Raw genomic sequence first — 23,694 nt, forward strand, 5'->3', positions numbered from 1 at the left:
TACAACTATCTGTTTACTTGTACACCTCTATCCGTAATACCTAAACTGCTTATTTATTTATTTATTTATTTCTAACTTCTGTTCTAACTCTTGTCTGTAAATTGTATTTGTAGATTTAAAATCACTCTGAGAATACATCATATTTGTTTTTAGTTTCAGTACAGCAGAGGTCGCTCTAACCCCATCAGTTATTAGTCAGTGTTTTTAAGCTAAGTGCCTAAAGTCATGAAGCTTTGTAGATGAACTAATTGTCTGTTTGTCTAATATGTGATTCATCTTTAATGCGCAGCACTGTATGTATCCAATAAAGGAAAAGGTTAAAACGTGATCGTTGCATGTTTTCACTTGAACACAAAAACCTCAATATGTTTTATTTCTGCAGATATTTTGTAGGATTCTTCAAAATAAAAATAATGAAGGTTTCTTCACATTATTTGAATAAATTAAAATTTAGTGAGAACATAAAGACATTTCTGCTTCATTTAAGCGGTTTTATCCCTGATGACTGAAGAAAATAAAAGGTAACTGTGCAAACAACCAACAAACTGCTGCATCAGAAATTTTAGATATTAATTTTCTAAAGCATAAAATTAAAATCAAAAGTACTATGATGAAAAGAAGATGACTGAAAACAGAAGAAATTCCTGCTTTGGTTTGTTTAGTTTGTATCCCGGGTAAATAGACACAGAAACATGAAAATTGGTATAAATATGTACATACATAGCTGACAGTATGATAAATATATATCGTCTGTGCAGCATTTTGGTCATATTTGATTCATTATTTCCATCCTTTAGTGTTGAAGCAAGAATAAAAGATTTTTACCCTTTGGTTTCCATAAATTATGATATATATTTTTTTAATAGTTGTTCAACAGGAGCTCCAAATTAAACTAGATGTTTTTTTATTAATTAAAACTGGAAATTAAATAAATGTTTGTTTAAATCAGTTTATTTTGTCCTTTATTTGCTGCTTAAATAGTAGAAAACCTAAAGAATATATCCATCTAACTTATTGCAGATCAGATACAGCACTGCTTTTATTTTGTTAAATCCAGGAAACTAGAGATAGTGTTTTAATAATTTTATTTTTAACAAGTATTATTTTACTCCAAAACATATAAATTGCCTCATAATAAGAAGGTAATATCTTAGACATGAAGATACCATAAACAGTTATACCAAATCATCTGTTAAAACTCCAAACTTTCCGTCTTCTTACCATTTATTGATGCTTTTGATGATGATTTGTTGATGCTTCTCTGTCATGACCTCTACAGGGGGTGAGAGGGGTGGCTGCGGCTCCATAGGTAGAGCAGTTGACTGCCAATCACAGGATTGGTGGTTGAATTCCAGGCTGCCACGTCACATGCCAAAGTGTCCGTGGGCAAGATACTGAACCCCAAGTTGCCCCCGGTGAGTCAGGTCAGCTGCATAGCAGCTCTGCCATCGGTGTGTGTGTGTGCGTGCGTGCGTGTGTGTGCGCTGTGTGCCAGCTAGGTAGAAAAGCTATATAAGTGCAGACCTTTTACCATTTACAGCAGCGACGCCTCACAGCACCACTCAGAGCTTTAATCTCATGTAAAGGTTCAGATGTTTAAATGAAAGCTGTATGACAATGAACTTGAATATATAAAACCTCCCAGTCAATGGGAAATAACTAATTTTCTCGGACTTTAATACTTACAATCCAGTACTACAAGAACTGTTTTTAAAAGTGTGATTTACCATCTGAAGGAGAAACAAACATAGATCAATAACCCAGCTGTGGAGTGGACTGTGTAGCCTTTCTATACTGTTGAACCACAGGCCTGCAATGTTTTCTGTATTAACTGATTACATTACATTCATTATATGTTAAATACCATCTTAACCTTGAACAATCTTCAAATGTTTTGTTTTGCCCAACCATTAGTCCAAAACTCAGATAATTAGTTTACAATGATTTAACAAAGACTTCAGCAATAGTTCCTGTCATTTCAAAAGCTGGAAGGACAAAATATTTCACCTTTTTCTACTTCAGAGAAAGCATTAAAGTATTTATTAATTAATAATGATATTAAAGTGTTAAATTCACATTAATAGTTTATTGTAATGTGTTCCGGGGACTAGATTATTTAACTGAAAACCTAAACCTTGATGATGGTAGTGGATGTAGAACATTTTTAAACAATAGAAACAAAAAAAAAATGAATGTAAATGTTTATTAAAGCCACACAAATAAAATTAAACAATATCCTGAGTTCACTTCAAATTTAAACCAAAACACATCACAGCGACTTTAACGTGTGTGAGAAAAGTCATCACACAATAGACTCTGTGTGTGAGTGTGTGTGTCCCTGTTACAGCAGGCGTTGGCTTTCCTCACTGTAGTCGTGTGGGTCTCCTTTGAAGGGCAGGTGTGGAGGGTGGTTACAGATTCCCATCAGGAAGATGATGATCGTGCCCACAGTCATCAATGGAGTTATCAGGAAGAGGCAGAGTCGGTCCACAGTGCGGGCGATACCGCTCCAGTTATCTTTCTCCTGGAAACAGAGTGAATGGGTTTATTTTAAGATCCGTCTGATTCTTTGGCAAAGCTCACTGCCATTTGTCTTTTTCCAGTTTTTCTCTCCACCTCGTCTCACCTCGTTGTAGTCATTCTTGTTGCGCATGTGTTTGATGATGTAGTTGGCTCCGTCCACAGCTGGCTTGATCTCCGCATAAAGCTGGTCTGTCACACCTCCATCCTCCTGTGGTTTCACAACTACAGACAAAACACAGAGAGTAAGATTTGGGAACTTTACTGAAGACTGTAGTTACATTCAGTATGTTGTACAGGGAGAGTTGATGACACAGTATCAAATGAAGTTTAAAATACAGTTTTTTGTGACTCTATTTTTCTACAGCAAATAAGTACCAACAATAAAATGTAATTTAAAACAGTTTCACACTTAAAAAAACAGTAAATAAAATCCTGCTTATTCAGGGAGAAAACTGTCCCAACCTGCAGCGTGTGTGGTTCGTTTCGCCAGTCCATGTCTCTCTGACTGTTTCTCGAACATCAGCTCACTGCGGGACTTGACGCTGTAGTACTCCTCTGCCGTGGCGATGTAGCCCACCGAGCTGGATCGCCTTGGCAACGCTCCATCCCAGTATGGCTCTGCTTCTGCCGGGCGGGACATACGCAAGATCCGGGGAAGCCGCTCAAGGAAAAACTGGACATGGAGAAAGAGAAATATGAGATGATGGACACAAAACCAGTTCAACCCAGTTTCATAGAATCATTGAAAATTATTCAGAAAACTTGAGCATCAGCTTCTTTTCTGAGAAAACTGCAGTTTGTTTGGAATAAAATGATCTTTTACATACCAAATGAGTCTCACACAGGTTAGGTTTGAAGTAAGTTAAGTAAATAATTGAATCTGCACTTTGACATGGAATAATAAACAATAGATGAAGAATTATTAAATAAAGATTGATATTTTGTGGATATTAGAGAGTATTTTAAGTGGTGATGATTCAATAAAGATACTAGCAAAACACCTTTATATTGTTAATAATAATGAGTGTTATGAGTGTGTTGTGTGTGTGTGTCTGTGTTACCTTCTTGGTCCACTCAGTCATGACGTGCGTGCTCGGTGTCCTGAAGTGCAGGTTGAGGACGACCACACAGTTCAGCACCACCACCGTCACCAACACCATGATAAACATCAGGTACCTGACACACAAACAGATATATCAGACTTTGTTGAGCAGATCAACACTTTTTTTAAGCATTTTGATATTTGTTCTTTTATTATCTCCACTTTGAATTAACACAGTTAGTAGATGTTAGAAATGATTAAACCTAATTAATGTCCTGTGCTAAAATAATATTAAAATAAGTTTAAAAAAAGTTTGTTCTTAATTGTGACTCTCTAACTGATTTTAATTGTTAAACACTGGGTTAAGTGCCAAATGCATATTTGTTGGCTAATAAACAGGCAACATTGCAGCTACAAGTGAAGTGTGAAATAATGCATGTTTTCCCAACAAGACACCAGATTTCTGTTTGATGTTTCATGCTTCAAGTGTCCGCTAGTTGTCTCTGATGTTTCCAGGTGGAGCTGATAGCATGTGTGTTACCTACTTGACGATAAGCGGTACAGACATGGAAGTTTCCGGCAGCTGCTGAGAGATCAGCAGCAAGAAGACAGACTGAGCCAAAAGCACTGAGCTGGACAAAGTCATCTTCTCACCACCTGCACACCCACAACAAAACAATCACACACTTACAACTGAATTCATCATCATTTTCTGATTGATATGTACGACCAACAAAGTCCAGAGTGAACAGGTGAGTGTGTTTGTGTGTGTTAAACTTATTATAAAACTGTTTGAGTTTTGAAAGATATAATGTAGTTAAAAAACAACACTGACAATAATAAAAGATTCATGTTGAAGTCCAAATCACAGACTCTACCTACAGTGTCAGAAGACGCGGAACAATTAGCACAGTGAGCTCAGACTGAATTAACTGCCTCTAAGACAACCAAGATGAAAGAAGTCAGTTTTCTGAGTTTACACTTGTTCATTGTTGGGTTATATGTAATAACTCAATAACTACACAATCATCTCTGTAGCTGAATCAACGGAAGAAAGATTTGGGTGAACTGGTCCTTTAATTTCTAAAACTGCACTTTAAATTAGTTTGTAAGTACTGACTGTCAGCAGGGAGGTAGTAGACGAGCGAGGCCAGGAAGGAGATGAGCACACAGGGAATAATGATGTTGACGATGTAGAAGAGAGGTTTTCGTTTGATGATCAGGTAGAAGGTGATGTCCTGGTGCTTGTTGCTCTCCATGGGAATGTGTTTGTAGGTGTTTCTCTTGGCCGGTCGGTGGATGATCTCCCACTCGCCGTTCTCTGTCAACAATAATAATAATAACACAGAGAAACACAGAAAAACACAGTCAGAGAGACGGGGGAGACACAGAAAGAGGCCAGAATTAACATCCTAAATGTACACTGTGACAGGACCACTGAGGACACCGATATCATGTCCTCAGTTTATTGTCCCTGTCATCTGCCCCTTATTAAAAAAGTAAGGACAACTTGGTCTATAACAAAACAGGGAAAACTATTTATTGTATTATTATTATTGTATTAAAATTATTCATTTTACTGTATGATAAAAGATGAATTCATGTTTTTTAAGGTGGTTAATCTATAACAACATGCCATAATTTGTGAATTACTTATTTTGAATAAAGAATCAGCATCTACAGTAAGTAAATAAAGTAAATAATTAAATACCAGAAGTAAAAGTAGGCTCCAATGTGACACTGAGGACAATTACCTGTAAAACTAGCAGGGTCAATGACAATCCACTCCACTGTCCAGTTTCTCGTTTGTATTTGAGTCTTGATCCTCCTTCAGCAGCATCCTGACCTCTTTGGCGTTGTACGTCAGAGAGCTGCAAAGCAGCATGGGAAATGAAGTTTAAAAATAAACTCAAGAGTCTTGATGCATTTGTCATTATCAATAAAAATATTTGCTCTGTAAAATAATGAACTTCTAAATCTTGATTTTGTCCCAAATAATATGTTTCATTGTTCTAATCTATTATCTGCTGGCTACTGTAGACAACATCCTGAATATCACATGAACAGATTTTTTAACAAGTTTAAATCAAATAAGATGCAGAAATGAAACAGTCTAGTTGACACAACTTACGTGAATTTGAGTGTGCAGTTCTGCCAGTCAAAGGGGAAGTAGTTGACGTTGATGGAGCAGGAGGAGCAGAAGATCGCAGGAGGCAGCCAGTAGCAGAGGCCATCTGCATACACCAGTACGTTACAGTAGTAGGCGACCTGGAACTGGGCATCGTTACTGACAGAGACAGGAGGCAGCAGCATTAATCCAAACATTACTGTACATTCATACAGGTGTTAATAGAAGAGTTCAAGAGAAAGTCTTTAATCACATCAAATGATTTAAATGTGAAGATCAAGTCTGCTCAGACAGGAGGTTTTTTAAATACACAGTAAAACTAGTCTGGTTCCTGGTGAAGAAAACATCTACTGAACAGACCTGTGTGTGAGCTTAGTTTGTCAAAAACATACAGACACTTCAGTCTGGAAGGTTTCTTATCTCTACGTGTAAATAAAAGAAAAGAAAATTGAATCTCACTTGTTTTCCAGCACAATCTCGGGCAGCCACAACATGCTGGATGGCAGACGAAGCACCTCAATGCCGTCAAACTCGGTCTGATTCCATGACAGCCGGTAGTCATACCACGTCTATCACATGCCAGGACGAGAATAGGAAAATAAGAATCCAGGACAAAGTCGCCTTTACTTTAAAGTGAGAGTATGTGTCATTTACTCACATGGTCTATCCACACGTTTGTCAGCAGCGTCTCGTCTACTTCTTTCTATAAATGAAGCAGAACAGTAGAAGAAAACCAACAACTCAGAACCACAGTGTGACAGGAACTCAATTAATCATTCAGGAAGCTGACACCAGAATATTTTAGGGATGTTTGTTTTAAAACATGTCTTAAATGATTCATCTTTAAATTACAAAGATTACAGAGAGCTCAGATTAATGCATCTACTGTATGTTATTAAAACAAGTTCAGACCTTCTGTATTTGCACAAAGACGTATTTCAGTGTCACTTTATTCACCATTCATAGGAATTAATCATCACAAACACACTTTGTACCAGAGAGATGAGGTTGGACAGTGTGAGGGCGAGGTACACGTCGACAGTTTCCTGCTGCCTCTCAACAGGACGCAGCTCTTTGTTGTAGCCTCGCTCTTTAAACAGGTAGTTGATCAGACGCTCCTCCTCGTTCCTGCACCGGCCCTCTGACACATAAACGCATTTTAAACATTGTTTTTTCATGTTTTCAACTCACTCAGAGCAGTATGTATGGCAGCAGTATGTCTTAAGACTGTGATGGATGACGCATGACCATGTGCCATTTTATCCCAGCTTTTAAAGCCTTATGAGCCTGCACGTGGCCTGAGATCCTCTGGTAGAAATCTTTTTTTCAGAGCCTTATCATGTAGAGCCCCTAAACTCTGGAACAGCTTACCCGAGGAAATAAGATCAGCTGACTCAGTAACATCTTTTAAAACTCTCCTTAAAACATACCTCTACGGGCGAGCCTTTTGCGATCTTCTGTAAGCTAAAACAAATCTGTCCTTGGGAGGACTCTCCATTAGATTACAATGTCTTTACGTTGGAACTGGTCTTCCCAAGGACCGATGTGGTAGTTGTTTGTATTATTGTTTTGTTTGTATAATTGTTTCCTGCTCCCCAACCGGTCAAGGCAGATGGCCGTTTAACTTGAGCCTGGTTCTGCTGGAGGTTTCTTCCCCTAGGGGGAGTTCCACTGTTTGCCTAGTTCTTGCTCAAGTTGATCTTGTTGGGCTACATGTGTTTCTTGTCTGTCTTGTGAAGCACTTTGTAACATATGTTTAGAACAGTGCTCTATAAATAAATTTATTATTATTATTATTATAAAGTGTATCCACATTTTAAAAATGGAAGTTTTCATGTAAATCCTAAACTCAATTAAGATGACAACTGTTCTTTCCTTTACCAAGACAAATGATCCACATCTTTATCGTTCACTGCCAAAGTCTGATCTGGACATCACAGGTTTGTGGAGGTCATGGCTCAAACTAACAAGATTACCTTAGAAGAGGAGATGCTGATGCTCGACAGGCTGGGTAACATCTAGAAAACTAAAGACCTCTCTTACAGTGGCTAATATCAATGAGTCACGAGTCCACTATCAGCAAAACAGTGAAGGACAAAGAGCCTTTTTACATGTGTACAGTTTGCTCAAGACTGTGAATAAAGAACAGCTGTAATCGCCGGCTGTACAGTTTGTAAAGGCAACATGGATAACACAGATAAAAACAAACATCCATAACAACTACTGAGGAAGATCCAGTGATGTGTTTGAAAGAACAATATCAGTTTCTCATTGTGTCATCAATATTTAATGCAACATTGTTTTCTGATTTAAATGTAAATTAAGGATGTTCTGGCATTTACATGCACGCACACACACAGATGAAAACAAACAGGAGGCTTGGAAGCATGTGAATGTTTTCATGCTGCTCATATTTCAGAGTACGATGGCAGCTGCTCTGTGGTTCAGATACCAGCTGTCTAATACACTGCATGTAGGGTAACATGCAGACATTTCCCATCTAAACAGACACACAGTCACGTTTGTTAGTTTTTAATCTTTATCAAGTTGTGCTCAGCGAGGGTTGTCCACTCCTCTGATATGATGGAGATTCCTAAAAGCTGCCGGAAATAACACTTTTACTTTACATTTTATCTTAACTTTACTTTAACCTTTCTCTTTTAAGTTAACTTATCTCAGATTTGGAAACTAATTCTTAATCTAGGGCTTAAACTATAATGTTTGATTAATCTGCCAATTATGTGGTTTCTAAACTGTAATGTACTGTATGTGGGTAAGTTGGAGTAAAAAGTTTCCAAACTAATTTGTCAGACAAGGGACCATCAAAAAAGATTTTTATTAGGGTATTTTCAATTCAAAAAAGCTACATAAAATGACTAATAAATTATCAAAACCACTGATAAACCAGCTAGTTTGTATAATTTCATTGTCAGTAGCGGCATATACAACTTGGTCTACGTGTTGCTAATAGAGATTTTTCACCCTTGTAAGCATGTACTTGTGTGAAAAACTATAAAAAATATGTTTTAGTATGAAAACAAAAATGACAAAATATTTACTATTAATAAAAAGTATCTGCTTGAAAAACATGAAATTCAAACATAAACGTGACAATTCTTACTTTGCGAGAAGCTCGGTTGAACCCTTCAGGTGACATATTAAATAACCTACAATTACTCACCAGAGGAGAGCAGTAAGAGCAGGAACACAGTGCCCAGCGCTGCTTGCTGAAGCTTCATGGCTGACTGGTTGTTGGTAAGTCAGGAGTCCTTTAACCACCGACCTTCTGCTGGAAGTCTGAGTGACAGGCAGCAGCTGCAGAAACACAGAGGAGAAAATAGAAAACAGACGGAGCAGGCGGCTGCCATCACCTCCACTTTGGAGAGGGGAGGGGAGTCACATACAGTAAAAACATCATTACAAACTGTAATGTTGAAATCATGCCATTATAAAAACAAATCTGAGTATAAGACATGACAGAAATGCCACAGAGGTGGTGCGAAATCGTTACTGGATAGAGAAAACACAGAATGTCCCTTTAATATACTAAAAGAAGCAGAGAAAAAAATACAGTTTAGTATTAGTATTGAGTACAGTCTATTTATGAGTGATTGTAAATACATCTTCTGTGACCTGACATGTAAGAATAAACACTAAAGTAAAAATGTTGTAGCTGATTTGCGATTAGTACAAATACTGTACTGTGGTACTGTATAACAGGTAATATTAACTGTGAAATATTTCTTTCTGTATATATTGTTAGCAATTCCTTACACCAAAAAAAAACTCAATAATGTATCAATAATAGAAATTTCACTATCATAAGCGCTAGAAAACAAAAGTATAAATGTTTGTCAGAGAATTTTACCCAGTCACAAACGTATTCACTCTTTCCTCCTCTCGTTTAATTTTTTTATTTCATTACAACATATTTTATTGCAGGTTATGAGGAGTAAAAAGCACAAATTAAACCAAGAGACACTGACATTTGCACATCTCCCCATGAGCTAGTCCATCTTAAACACAACCTGTGTAGCTGTTTGAGACTGTTACGCTGACTCTCCATGCGATGGTGCTATAATAGTTTTAAACCCAATTTTCCCAAACATTTGCACTTTTTTGTTAATTTAGACACAGATTAAAACAATTTTCAAACGTGTAAAAACACTGTAACAGCAAAGCTCGATTACTTTGAATAATAACTACGTATGTGCACAAGAGAACAACAAGAATTATTAGTGTACTTCTCTCTTTCAAATAAAAAAAATCTGATCTACTTTTGGTGGCAGTGATGCTAAACATGCAGTTTCAAGAAAAATGTTTACAATCAACTCTGACACACGTTTTATCTGGATTCAGGAGCCCAGTATGAACACAGACCCATCATTTATTTATTAAACAATAAAAACTCAAACACATGGAACATACAAATATATAAAACATGGGCTTGAATTAAAAATAAAAATTCATTTTAGTAAATTTCATCAAGTTCATTAAAGTTTAAGATTTAAGCTCATAGTACAATTATATGATGTACAGTAAGTGTTTTTAAAAGTCTAGTTGTTTTCCTTTCACGTATCTGTAGAGTTGTGAGTCATCAGAGCGACAGGTTGACATCACTCTTCATCTTGCCACTGCTGAGGCTGTGGATCATAGCGATCATCGCAGAGTGTTTGTTCAGCTCGTCCTCTTTCTGCTTCAGCTTCGTCTCCAGCTGGCTCTTCTGCAGCTCCAGAGATGAAGCCTGGAAACAGGAAAAACCCAAATCTCACATTTCCTTACCTGAGATGGACACAGGCAGTTCAGATTTCTGCAGGACTGTGTCAAGATATAATTTATCTGGATGGCATTCATGCCAGAAAGTATTTTACACTATAAATCAAGAGAGGACTCAGAACAAATTCATTCTACATCTTCTACATACAGAAGTCGGCTACAGAGAAAACCAAGTTTTTCACAGAATTTATTATTGACAGCTGAAACACCCTGTTACTGAGAAGTTAAATGTTTTGTACACTGTCATGTGCTAATGATAAAGAAATGTCAAGTAACAATGACAAGCAAAACTGAAAATGAATAAAAGTTTTGTGTCTTTGAATGGGTGTGTTCCTCCTTTCATCATCGAATAACAGATTAATATTGCGGTAATACGAGCTGATGCACAGAGACAGGTAGCAAACCGTGGTCCCTGCTCAGTGGAAAACTACTGATGCCGACAAAAGCTGTAAATCCATAAGACTTGAAATTTACCAGGACCAGGAAAACTTTTTTACCTTGATGCTGGCGTCCTTCCTTGCCTGCTCTGTCTTGTTAAGTTCCTTTCTCAAAACATCCACCGTCTCCTCCAAGTCCCTCCTCTCCTGATCCTTTTCTTTCAGTTTCTCCTCTTCACCTCTTAGCTCCTCACGCAGACCTGACCCAAACAAGGCAAGGCAATTTTTGAAATTTGATTTTCAGCAGTTGACACATTTCTGGGTCACCCATATAAAAAACAAACACCTATATGTTGGAATAGAAACAGCACCACTCGCTGAGACCAACCTGCAATGTCACTGTTCTTCAGTTGTATTTCTAAGAGGAGTGATCGGTTCTCCTCCTCTTTCTCTTCCAATAGTGCAGCCACCCTGAAGAAGACAGAAACAGAATTTTAATTATTCTTATAAGACATTCAATTCACACTGTTGAAGCAAATTAAGTGAAGATAAATATAAGCAATGAAATATGTTAATATGGTTACTTCTCCTGCTGCAGTTGGAGTGCTTCATGGTTCTTCCTCAGAGTGTCGTTCTGTTTGATGAGAGAGATGTGAGCCACCTGCAGCTCCTTCAGCATCCTCTCGCTCTCACTGAACCTGCACAAGAGAACAACCTGTTACACAACTTACAAGACTGCATACACTACGGCTGTGCAATATATAGAAATAGACAATATACATACTTATGTTTACATATGTTTTATATTGATTGATAGAAAACACTGTCAAACATTTAGCCATTTAACAGATGTATTATACTTATTCTGCCACATCCACTTTATTGTTCAGGAGCCATCTGATCCAAATACTAAAGATGTGGCTTTAATAATATTATATTTATACGCTTACATTTTTTTAATGAATGAGAGACAGAACTGAAAGACAAGACAGTGACATCTACAATGAACATGACTAGTTCCTCTAGAGATGTAGAGAGAAGATGTAGAAGATGTAGCACTCCCTGGATTTTCCAACTACAGAAACTCTCAGTTTACTTCTCCACAGAGTTGTCTATTGTCTTATTGAATCATTTTACAGCAGAGCTGAACATTTATCAAGAATTACTCAACAGTTCACCATCGCTACTGAGATAGTTTTTAGTCAGAATAATACTAAATTAATTAATTTTTAGTCACCTAGCTCAAATGTAGACTCAATAAACCAACACATGAATTCAGTGTTTACTGTTTACTGATTTAACAAAGCTTTGTATAGAGATTTTACCAGACTAGACATTCCCTCTTGCATCTCGCCTTTTGTAATTCTCACCTATTCAGCAGGACATTGTAAACTCCTTTAAGGGCCTGGTGTTCCTCAGAGTCCTTCTGCAGCCTGGCATTGTGCTGCAGCAGCTCCTCCATGTCGGCCTTTGAGCGCTCCACCTCCAGCACCTGGCTGCTCAGCTCACCCTGCAGATCCTCACGTCGACGCTCAGCCTCCTTCAGCAGACAGGCCAGCTTACGAGCCTGTAGACAAACACAGTGTGAATGTACAGAGCAGAGGTTGTGGGTTGACCCTGTGGTTCAAATCTCACATTAAATTAAAAATGTATTAATATTGATAATTCTGTTTGTTTGCTACCATAGTGTATAAAAAATCCCTGGTTTAAACTTCAAGTTTGTGCTGAAAGTTATTTATTACTCTTAAGAAATAAGCTTAATTGTCAAACTAATAGAAAAAAAAATAACATGAACCATATTCATACGGCCATGTGTATATTGTTGTGGTGGGTGTAAGTAAGTTACCTCAGCCTCAGCTTGAGCTCGCTGGAAACGATACTGAGCAATCAGACGATCGGCTTGAGATAAAGCTAAAGCCTTCGCCTCCAGCAAGTCCTGCAGACGACTCTCCTTAGTCTAACAGAGTTACAAAGACAAAAAATGATAACTTAGCTTAGCTAACGTAGCTTTTGGCTAACTCTGATACCTTTACAGAATTTTTATAAATGCACACTTTCACTTTGTGAATACATTTAAAAATATATAACAATACAATAAAAACCTAATGTAATATAAATAATGAGCATCACACACTCAAAATGTTAAATACACTACTAAGTGCTAAACTCCTGGATCACACACACACACACATAAAATATAGATAAACATATTGCAATCAAATACAAGACTTAAACTAAATTAAGCAATGTCATTAATTAGTACTAAACAGATAACAGGCTTCACAAAGGCAAAACTTTACAAATAAACAAATCAGTTATGGAAAGTTGTCGCTGTTCACTTTTTTAAAAACACACAAAACAACTTTTAAGTGGAATAGAAGTTAAAATATTTGTTAAAATGATTTGACTAATGTACTCACCGCAAATGCTGTGAGCTTTTGTTCATAAACATCAATGATCTCAGACACATGGGAGTCCTTAGCGTGTTCCTGCAGCTATTACCAGTAAAGGTACAGAGACACGGTAAGAGACAATTTCCAGCTACAGATGCTGAAACAACTTACAGCACATGAAGAAAAATCTCAGATTAATAAATCTTACAAAATAAATCAACAAAAAAATAACATGTTTTCCCAATAAATATTTTTAAATAAAAATAGACAATAGATGCAGTGGTTGGGCACGTTTCAGATAAATGTCACAAATGTCACCGACATCCAAATGCCAGTAGGTGCAACATCTCAGATAAAGCAGAGTGAGTCAAAAATGCAAATATCTACTAAAACATAATCCTTAAAGATTAATTTATTAAATAAATAATAATACATTAATACAAATAACATTTAATTCCACAGTAATCGGGTGAAAAACTGTCTTAATAACAGGCAGCTGTCCAGGTAATTATACTAAATTTGTTTCCTCTGTTGCTATTTTACTAAAGGTGTTAAACAATTACTGGGCAATTATTTTGTAATTATGGAATGTTAATTTATAAAAATATAGTCAAACTTTGCTCAGTTCCCAGTTTAAATTTAATATTCATGTTACTGTACCTCCATGCCATTCTGTATCTTCTCAACCAGACTGTGGACACTCCTGCTGGAGCAACTTGAAGAGTCCAGTAAGCTGGTGTTTGTCCACAGAGCCGGGACGTCCTGAACTGCAACACGTTTACCGGACAGCTCAGCCTCCCTCTGGCGATAGGCGTTGTTGGCAGCAATACTTTCTCCCAGACTTCAGGAAAACAGTTTGATAAAAGGTATCAACAAGAGCAAACTGGCAACTATTTTGTTTACATTTCACAAGATATATTCACTTTATTAATTTCACTACAGATGGGTATGAATCATCATAGTCACAGTTTGACCACCAAGTATATCTCAGTAGTTGTTTTTAAACAACTAATCTTTCAGTTAAAAGGTTAACAGTTTACTACAACGTATTTGAGAATAGTAGGTATCAGCAAGCAACTATTGATCAAAAATAAAGTCAGAGTCAGTATTTAAAAGGACAAAACTCTCAGTCCCGCAGACTCAAGGGACACTCATCACTACACAGAGAATCAATTAATTGTCAGTGAACATTTTAACTCTTAAACTAACTCATGAATCACAAGTTACAAAAGCACAGATTATTATTTAATTCTGTTATTTGAATCCGTTTGCTAAGAATTAACTTAAAGTTTAGTAAAATGCAAAAAAATATTGATGAAGTTGTTAGAAACTGGTGATGTACACACCAGGTAGATTTGAAATGATCATCAACCCTCAGGCATCTCTCTTAATATTTGCGACACAGACAAGACTCTGGATTCTATAACGTGTGATTATACTCACAACAGTTGTCAGGGAAGTGAATATTATATATTATATATATATAGTAGTGAGCTAATCTGGAAATAGTCATAGCTGAAACCTAGTGTCTACAGGCCCCAAAACCACAGGCTAGTAAACACAAACCTAAGAATCTTTTAGTATCTTGTTGTTACTTGCGACTTTATCAGATACATCTGTAATATCTAAAAAAATGCAATTCTACTTTTGAAAGGTTATTATTGCAGTTTTTGTTGAAACTGTGCTAATTGTACTATATGCTTTTATAAGGTCAGAGAGTGTTTTATGTAGGTGTTACAAATTTGTTTGGCTCCAATTTACATAAATGAGGGGCTCAAAACATTAGAATTAACAGGACCTTCTGAGATGATAATAATGTCACACACATCATTAAAAGTGTGGTAACAACGCACAAGAATTCTGTGACTGAACACTGTTTCGAGCAACTGACTCACACCAGCGAGGGGAAGTCTGGGAGGGGTGTAGCTTCAAACAACAAACTGAGTCCGGTCTGCACACGCTCTCTGCGGTGGGACGTCAGGGCCAGAGAGAGGGGAGTCACTATCCTCTGATCCTGACAGATAAAGACAAATGGGTAGTAACAGGTCATCAAGAGAAAAAAAAAAAGAAAATTATGAAGTGCATGAGATGAAGATGTTGTGCATGTACCTGTAAAGTTCTGTAGAAGCTGGTCTCCATGTCTTTCACCTGTTGTCTTAGCTTGCTCATTAATTCCAGAGTCTTTAGCAGAGCTTCAGCGCACACCTGACTGCAAAGACAGAAACATAAACCATTCTAACTATAACCAAATTTACAAAGTAGAACATGAACATGTGAAGACAGTGTGCAAGGTGTTGAAAGTAGTACTTAATTTAGAATGACATGTAAAAAGAGAAAAACAGGAACTAAACACAGACATGCACTGTACATATTTGTTTGATAGATAAGGCACATGCTCAAATTTTAAAAATGTTTTTGACAGTGGTTTAGCTTCAACAGTTAATAACCATCATCAGTAATAATGACACATTTAAATCGTTTAGGACTTGTCATATTAAGATACAAATCCAAAATGAAATAACATATTTTGGGTATTCCCAAGTTTATCAAGGTATCTTAAAAGATAATGTCTGGGTAGCTGTGGACAAGCTGAAGCTCAGTGATGCAGCAGGACAATGACCCAGAACTGCAAAGTAAATCTACAGAATGATTTCAGAGACATAAAAATGGCTTTTTAGAGTGGTCAAGTCAGAGCCCTGAACTCACCCAACAGAGATGCTGTGGAGTGACATAAAGAGATCAGTTGAATTTGACAGAACTGAAGCAGTTCTGTGAGGAAGAATGGTCCACAATTCCTCCTGGACGTTTTACAGGTTTAATGCGGAGCTACAGCACTACTTGAATGAGCAGTGAAATATTTGACCTAACAAGAACAAGAAAGAAGTTCAGTTTCCATGACTCAACTTCAAGATAACTATCAGGCTGTTAGTAGTACTGATAGTAGAATCCTGATGTGAAATACCCCCACCCTCTCTTACTGTCTGAGACTGCTGACCCACACACTCCATACCTGAACTGCTGCTTCTTCAACGTACAATGATATACAATAATTTACTCTTGTGCAATAATCTATTCTGTGAAATATTTTACACTGTTTCAGTTTGTTCTTTGTTTGTTTGCCATTCAGCTGCCTATTGTGTTTGTTTTATGATACTGTATAGTGTTACTGCCAACTTATTTTGTTTCTACATGTTATTTGCATTTTTTTCCTCATGACTACAGAACACTGTACCTGAGCAAATGACAATAAAGTTATCTTACACACAAAATCCAGTGATTAGTGACAAAACTTACTTACCTGAGGTCACTGTCAGAGCCAGACTGTAGGCAGGTAAGGGGGCTGTTGCTATGGCAACACGAGAGAAGGGATTCAACCAGTGAAAGACAGAGCTGAGCAGTCACCTGATGTGACACCAAAGATCTGGTGGATTCATCAGCACACAAGAGTGAAGGAGTTAGGGATTCAAAACAAACTGAAATAACCAAGAAACCAAGATAACCAAGACATGACACAAACAACCGGCAGAGTAGCACAGGGTTGATTTTTAAAACCTAAACAAAGAAAAAATAATATTGTTTCCACAGCAGAATTAATTTTTTTTTTTACTTAATTGTAATATCTAACTGCATACAGCAGTGATGAGACTACTCTAATTATTAACTTCTGCAACTGACTGCAAATTAAGATATAAGCACTAAACAATAAACACATTGGCCAAGCTGTGAATGGAAGTAACGTGATAAGTCACGCAAATACAACACATAACTAAATTGTCATTTCATAAATTATTACGCTACCTATATGCAATAAGTAGATACATGTAAATACATGCATCAATTAAATTTAAGACGTCTCATGAGTAAAAATAAGACTCTTTAAGTCCTTAAATGTAAAAATTCAAATTTTAGACTTTTTAAGGATCTGAAGGAATCCTTGGGCACAACTAAAGTCAAGTAAAGGATATTGAGCAGCAGACTGGTAACATGTGTGATGCGGTGACAGTGTTTTCTTAGATGCGAGTCTCCCTGTGCAGGATCAAGGCCTTTCAGCAGTCCTAGCAGGACTGGAAGTAACATATCCACAAAACTCAACACACAGTCAGACATGCCGTCTTCTCCCAAAGCCTCCTGGACAGAAAAACACATAAATAAGTGTTCAGAAGGATAAACAAGAGGATGATGCTTTTCTACAAGGTAAGCCAATCAGAAAACTCGCTAAATATGTTCTGATACCAAACAAAATGAATATATAGAACAGAGAATCAAATGTTCTGAAAATTTGTTATCAAATGTCAGATCAAAGTCACAGTTTTGGTTAATTATTCTTTGATCAGTTCCAAATTTAAAAGATAATTTTGTGAGTTTAAGACTCTATTAGAAAACACTGTATGTAAGAACCGTTACTAATAGTAGACAGAAAAAGCCTTTTAATGCACAGCAGTGTGTGAGCAAGCACCGTACCTCAAGCAACTCATTCAAAAGCTGTAGGGCCTGGAGTGAGCAGGTCTCGGCACCCTCTACAGGTGAGCTAAGCCACTGCACTAGGGCGAGCCCAGGCTGTGCTTTGCGCCCAACATCGAATCCAGCTGCTTGTCTGCGGCCTGCAGCTCTGAGTTTGGGTCCTGCAGGTCTAAAAACCACCTCACACAGCAGCAAGCGCAGACCTGAGACACTGCACATGGCCAGAAGGAGCTCCAACACCTGCAAACATTTTCAGACATTTTAGTTAGACTAAAAGCTAAAAAGACAACTGAGAAAAAATTTGACAGGTTAATTCTTCATATAAATAACTATGTGAGCAAGCATTAGCTTGCAACTATTAACATATGTGGCCATCCACAGTACACCCCTCTCCCACCTCGCCCTACACATTTCGTCACTGATCGACTGTTTTCTACATGATAAAGTCTCTTTTACCACAAGCCAGCCAGAGGTTACTGCAGCTGCAGAGGTTTGCATGATACTATTTTTGACCAACACTACTGACACATTTCAGATGTGCAATATCTTCAGTGCCTAAGAGAGAAAGAATAATATATAAAAATTGTGGTGTATAATGGTGTGTGCAAATGTTGTTCAGTTTCTCCTGTTTCACCTTGGTTGCAGAGTCTGGATCTTTTGAGTGCAACAGTCCCAAAACTTGACACACACATGCTGAGAAGTGCTGATACCTACAAAATGGAAAATAGTTTTCAATATGAATTTAAAGTCAACAGACCATGAAGTAACTACTGTGATTAAACGCTCTATGTATGACAGTACCTTGTGAGGAAATCTGCTATTTTGGGATTCTTTAACAGGTCAACCAAAAGATCAACTGAGTATTTTCTTGTTAGAGTACCATCACCATTCACAATAATGTTGAACACAAGCTGGAAAGTCTGGTGAATGTTTTTTGCATCAAAGAGCTGATGTGAAAACACAAGAAATGACAAGATGAGTGAGGCAGATATAAATTGAGCAATTTCTACTTTACAACTTTTGGTAAATGTTGAAAAGAGGAACAAACTGACATATAGTAACAGTTGGCCATGCTGTTGACTTAAACAAAACCTTAATGTTACTTAGCAACTCAACACATAAAATAAAGACTGGAAATTAAATATGGTGTCCCACCTACCTTCTCTCCAACCTTCTCATTCAGAGTGAGGCTGGCCAGTATGGACAATGTGAACACAACTACAGTCAGACTGTTGTGAGCCAGGAAGTTGATCAGTGTACGGTAAAATGACTTTACGTTATCCTAAAACAACACACATAACAAAACACACAAACCAGCATGCAGAAGGAAAAACAAATCAAATAAGGCTATTTAGGATAAAAACTAACTAGGTATATGTACTTCTTATATTACGTGTAAAATATATATTTAGAATATTTCAGTGATGTTACTAGAAGTCAAATGGAATTGTAAAATTCAATATTTTATTAATTTCATTTCAAAGTTGAAAAAAAAAAAACAATAAGATAAAATTACAGTAGTCAACATTAAGGGTGATAACTTTAAAATGAACAGCAACTGTGACTGCAACAACAACAAAAAAAGAGTTAAAGTTTCATAGCTTTGAGTTATTGATTATTTAAATTACAGCAATTCTGCATTCCACAAAGCGAGCATGGACTCTACCAGCTACTTCTACAGTCCCCCAGTAATTATCCATCAGGACCATTGTACAGAAAAAAAGTCTTGTTTTGAGGTAAAGTAGTGGAAATGAACCAATGCTTTTAACATATGTTTACTGTTTTTATTTCAACAGCTAAGGAGGGCTGTTATATTCATAACAGATTCATCTGCTGACTATGTATGTTATAGTTAGTAACACAACAGAAATTAGTAATAATAGTCTAAGGTGACATCTTTGAATACCTTAATTTGTCCACCTAACAAATAACAAAATGTAATTCACATGTAATTTCGTTCTACACAGCATGTGTAACTTACTGTATTCAATAGAGACTCACCAGAGATTTGATGTGGCTCTGCACTGAGTTGTTGTCACGACACAAATTAGCCATGAGGCCGAGACATGGCATGATGATGTCATCATTGTGAGACTGGCTATGGTGCAAACCACAGAAAACATTAAGTTAAATAAATGACAAGAATCAGTCTTTTCAGCTTCATTCATATCATACTTGGAGATGTGGTTCTTACATGTTGTTCATGAGAAAAGCAATAAGCTCATGAATGTAGCTTGCAGACTGGAAGATGCGAGTGTTGTAAGTCAGTTTCTGCAGCACCTGTAAACACTAAAAATGCACAACACAACATATAACATATCTTTAGAATAACCCTACACAGGATGTGGTTTTCAAAGGCTATATCAATCTGTGACAAACTGTATATTAATTCATGGCATGCATCAGGTATCATCTCAACAATAATATCATGCTGGTCATAACTAACAATGATCTGAAACAACACTGCAAAAAATACGCTACAATGGAACTCTGTTTACAAGGCAGTGAGCTAATATTTACTGTTCATATAAAATCCAACATCATCTGTTGCTCTAAGCTTTTATCCCAGGATATAATTAAAATGAATAAAAACACACAGAAAACATTATTCACTAGGGAAATATTAAGTCAACTATGGCATTGAGGTACAACCCAACTGCCATAAAGTCCTCTATTTGGATCTTTTCTCTCCCACTGAAGATGCAAATGTACACAGACATACCTGCAGCACTAGAGGCTCTGCTGGCGTGGCACTGTGGTGGTGGATAACAGAGGCCAGAGTGCTGGTGAGGTTGTAGCTGCTGTGAAGTATCTCTCGACTGTCATCATCACATGCTGAAGGACAGAGTGTGCAGGTGGAATAAATACAAAGCTGATGATTCAGAAGTACAGAGCAGGTTAGCCGTCTACCTCCATCATTACAAACTCATTGGTCTGAGATTAAATACTGACATTTCTGCTTTCCACTTTCACGATATAATTTTTTTTTTAGAGCACAGCAGTTTTCTTTCAAATCAATTTGTATGAAACAAATATGTGGACTCCCAGTTTGTCATATACCTGCCAACTGCATTTTTCTATGACTCGCTAACATTCAGCTGTTGACTTTATAAGCATATTTATAAGCGTGTTTTCCCTTTCCCGTAGTTGTGCTCCCTCCTCTCTGTACTTTTCTGCAGGTATCCTGGGTCTTGGAGCTGTACATCTCCAGAATCCAGTTGACCTGCACAATGTTTTTGCTGCTCGTTGTTGTTTTTTTGTTGCCTGCTGTTCTTTTCTCTCTCTCCCATTTTCACTCTACCTAACCGGTCGAGGCAGATGGCCGCCCACCATGAGCCTGGTTCTGCTGGAGGTTTCTTTCTCTAAAGGGAGTATTTCCTCTCCACTGTTGCCTAAAGCTTGCTGAAATGGGATTGTAGGAGTTTTCTGTGTAATTTTCTATAGAATTATACTCTGTAAGGTCTTAAATCTTACACTGTAAAGTGCCTTGAGATGAGTTCTGTTGTGATTTGGTGCTATACAAATAAAATTACATTGAATAATGGAAATTCTACTAGAGAAATATGTGTTTTTGTGTGAAAAATTGCATTAAATATTATATTTGTTTATCTGCTATCTACAATAGTGTGTATGCAAAGTTACAGCACAAAACACCCGCAGAACATTTAGGTTATGGAGCATAGAGGTCATACTGCCTACCTAGTTGTGCCAGTAGTGAGATGATGGAGCTTGTCAGGGCCAGGCTGGTGTTTGGGTTTCCAGCCAGTTCCACTAGTCCACTCACACACTCGCTGGGTAAAACCTGGCCTGAGGACAGCAGATGGTCACACTTAAGACCTGAAACCTCCTGCCAATACACACACATAACAGTAAGTACACTCCAAAAAGACTGTGGGTTCCCCAGGTGTGCATGAAGATACTATAGGTTTATTCCAACAAACTTTAAGAAAATCTAAAATATCGCTATTAAAATATCGCTATCAATACCCTGGCCTAAAAACACTGAAACAGATTTAATTAATCTTTATTTTTGTTCTACTCTGTGTACCTTCCTATCCACATCTTACAGCATATAGCATATAATTGTGGTATATATTTTATACTATCAGTAAAAGAAAACTGATTTTTGAATATTGAAGTAATGCTTACAGTTTATATATCTAGTATATGCCAGTTTATTAGGTACACCTAACTAAAGTCAGTGCAGCATAACAATAGTCTAATAATTTGATGATCAATGTCAGAACCAGCCCATTACAACACCGAGTCCAGTCCTACAACCTCCAAAATAACCATAGCAGTTTGAACAACTGCCTTGTTAGCATCTATTTTATTTACAGGTTGTTCTGATCATTAGCTTACCCAAACTGGTATTTCAGTCTATAAAAGGTCAGAAAAACAAGTGCACCAAAGTTTAGCAAATCCACAAGGTGAAGCCTTTTAATATCTTTCTGTTACGGTGTAAAATCCGCTGATGTCGTTATAAAATCCGCTCTGCTGTTAATCTAAACAAAGACCAACATTAACATTAACAATATTTGCAAAGTTAGTCAGTGTTCCTATCATCTGGTTTAGCTAGGTTATCTCCAGATGTGCTTTAGGTTACCCCATCCTTCCATCTAACATGTGTCTTTGTCAGGCTGTTAAAAGGTTGAGGTAATTTCCAAACTTAAACATCTGAATCAGTGTTGCAGAGTAACTTTACTCACTAATGTTAATTTAATTGTGTTAATGTAAGTTACTCACCTCCACCTGTTTCTGTAGCTGCGCTGCGTTATGTGCAGCCTTGCTGTCTCTGTACTGCTGCATAGCCAGCAGCAAAGACTTTAAACACGTAGTCATGTCCATCCTGTTGAACAAAACTATTACACAGGGGGTTGAAACAGTGAAGAGACACGTTAGTAAGTCCGCTTCACCCTCAAAAGAAATGGTTCAACAACGTCCATCTTGAACTTCAGTAACTAACGTTAGCAAACGGCAGCTAGTGATGCTATATTACTGTTAACGATACATGATAACAAGAAATTAAACAAGCTTATATTTTAGCCATTGTTCGTGTATTTAAAACGACTACAGGACACATTTTGTGTTATTTGCTGCAGACTACCTGGTGGTTTTTGTTTCGTCGACAAATGTCCGGCAACACGACGACAACGTCCTCCCGCTCCGAGCTTCGAACGGGAAGGAACGAACCATGTACGACGAAGGGGAGTCGAGTCAGATAAATGTACATCAATAACTTTAATATTGATTCTATTGAGTCTGTTTTAAAAAGCGATTGTATTGTATCAATATCTGATTTCATGTTGATTTATATGACCGTAATTTAACACGTTCATAATAACTTTGTATAAATATCTCAAATTACCCCCCCCCCCATCCACCCATTATATAGCTTGAACGAGATCACGTGTGAATCTACGTATTCTGGGGGCGGAGCCAAAGCCACCCGCAGTACAAATACAACTAAAGGGAATAAAATAAAATTAAATTAAATTAAATTAAATTAAATTAAATTAAATTAAATTAAATTAAATAACAAAGCAAGTAAAATGAAAACATTGCTATAATAATAATAAAACAAACGCAAATGCACCATGTGGATGAAAGAGATACAGTGTAAAGTGCTATATAAGTGCAGGACATTTACCATTTGTGTAGGATTATTTAAGATAGATATATAAGATATGTTGTTTTTTTTTTCATTTAGTGCCAAATTTATTCCAGTCCTGTCTTTAAAAGGTTTGCTTATTCAGGTTGGATGTTGAGTTCAGTGAACTCTGTGGTTTGTGGAGGTCTACAGTGACAACTGCCAACTGTCTTTTTATAGTTACAAACCTAATGTCGGCCGAACAGTATAAAAATAGGCACACAGCATAAGAGGGTATGAAAGCATGACCTAAAAACGAGCATCGAGGTCAATTAGAATGTCTCAAACAGACGAATTGTCCTACACAAACATGTAATTGTGTACATGTTACTTTAATCGTTTCA

The 23,694-nt window shown here is 37.1% G+C and overlaps 2 protein-coding genes across 3 annotated transcripts; both read right to left on the bottom strand.

Moving 5' to 3' along the window:
- Positions 1-2,119: 2,119 nt before the first annotated feature.
- chrnd (cholinergic receptor, nicotinic, delta (muscle)) lies at positions 2,120-8,998 on the bottom strand. Its single transcript, XM_026361162.1, is given in 13 exon segments — positions 2,120-2,524; positions 2,627-2,745; positions 2,986-3,196; positions 3,585-3,699; positions 4,111-4,222; positions 4,686-4,886; positions 5,320-5,356; positions 5,358-5,436; positions 5,697-5,852; positions 6,153-6,262; positions 6,352-6,396; positions 6,689-6,834; positions 8,875-8,998. Coding segments are annotated over 13 exon segments (1,572 nt in total). The 5' UTR covers positions 8,933-8,998; the 3' UTR covers positions 2,120-2,341.
- A 569-nt stretch (positions 8,999-9,567) lies between these two features.
- cip2a (cellular inhibitor of PP2A) lies at positions 9,568-22,893 on the bottom strand. 2 transcript variants are annotated; one of them, XM_026364375.1, is made up of 22 exons: positions 22,808-22,893; positions 22,447-22,562; positions 21,400-21,547; positions 20,423-20,535; positions 19,895-19,989; positions 19,702-19,798; positions 18,860-18,982; positions 18,502-18,647; positions 18,335-18,410; positions 17,701-17,940; positions 17,205-17,367; positions 16,538-16,685; positions 15,349-15,448; positions 15,135-15,253; positions 13,900-14,080; positions 13,267-13,341; positions 12,693-12,803; positions 12,217-12,413; positions 11,431-11,544; positions 11,235-11,317; positions 10,967-11,106; positions 9,568-10,437 (listed from the first exon to the last, which is right to left on the bottom strand). In XM_026364375.1, the coding sequence occupies exons 2-22, from the start codon at positions 22,546-22,548 to the stop codon at positions 10,291-10,293; spliced, it is 2,718 nt and encodes a 905-aa protein (XP_026220160.1). In that variant the 5' UTR covers positions 22,549-22,562; positions 22,808-22,893; the 3' UTR covers positions 9,568-10,290. The 2 variants fall into 2 exon arrangements, with proteins under 2 accessions (XP_026220160.1, XP_026220161.1); XM_026364376.1 differs by having other exon boundaries at positions 22,447-22,549; positions 22,808-22,887.
- Between the last annotated feature and the right edge of the window lie 801 nt (positions 22,894-23,694).

The sequence above is a fragment of the Anabas testudineus genome, chromosome 2, assembly GCF_900324465.2.
Source record: "Anabas testudineus chromosome 2, fAnaTes1.2, whole genome shotgun sequence".
NCBI classification, from domain to species: Eukaryota; Metazoa; Chordata; class Actinopteri; order Anabantiformes; family Anabantidae; genus Anabas; species Anabas testudineus.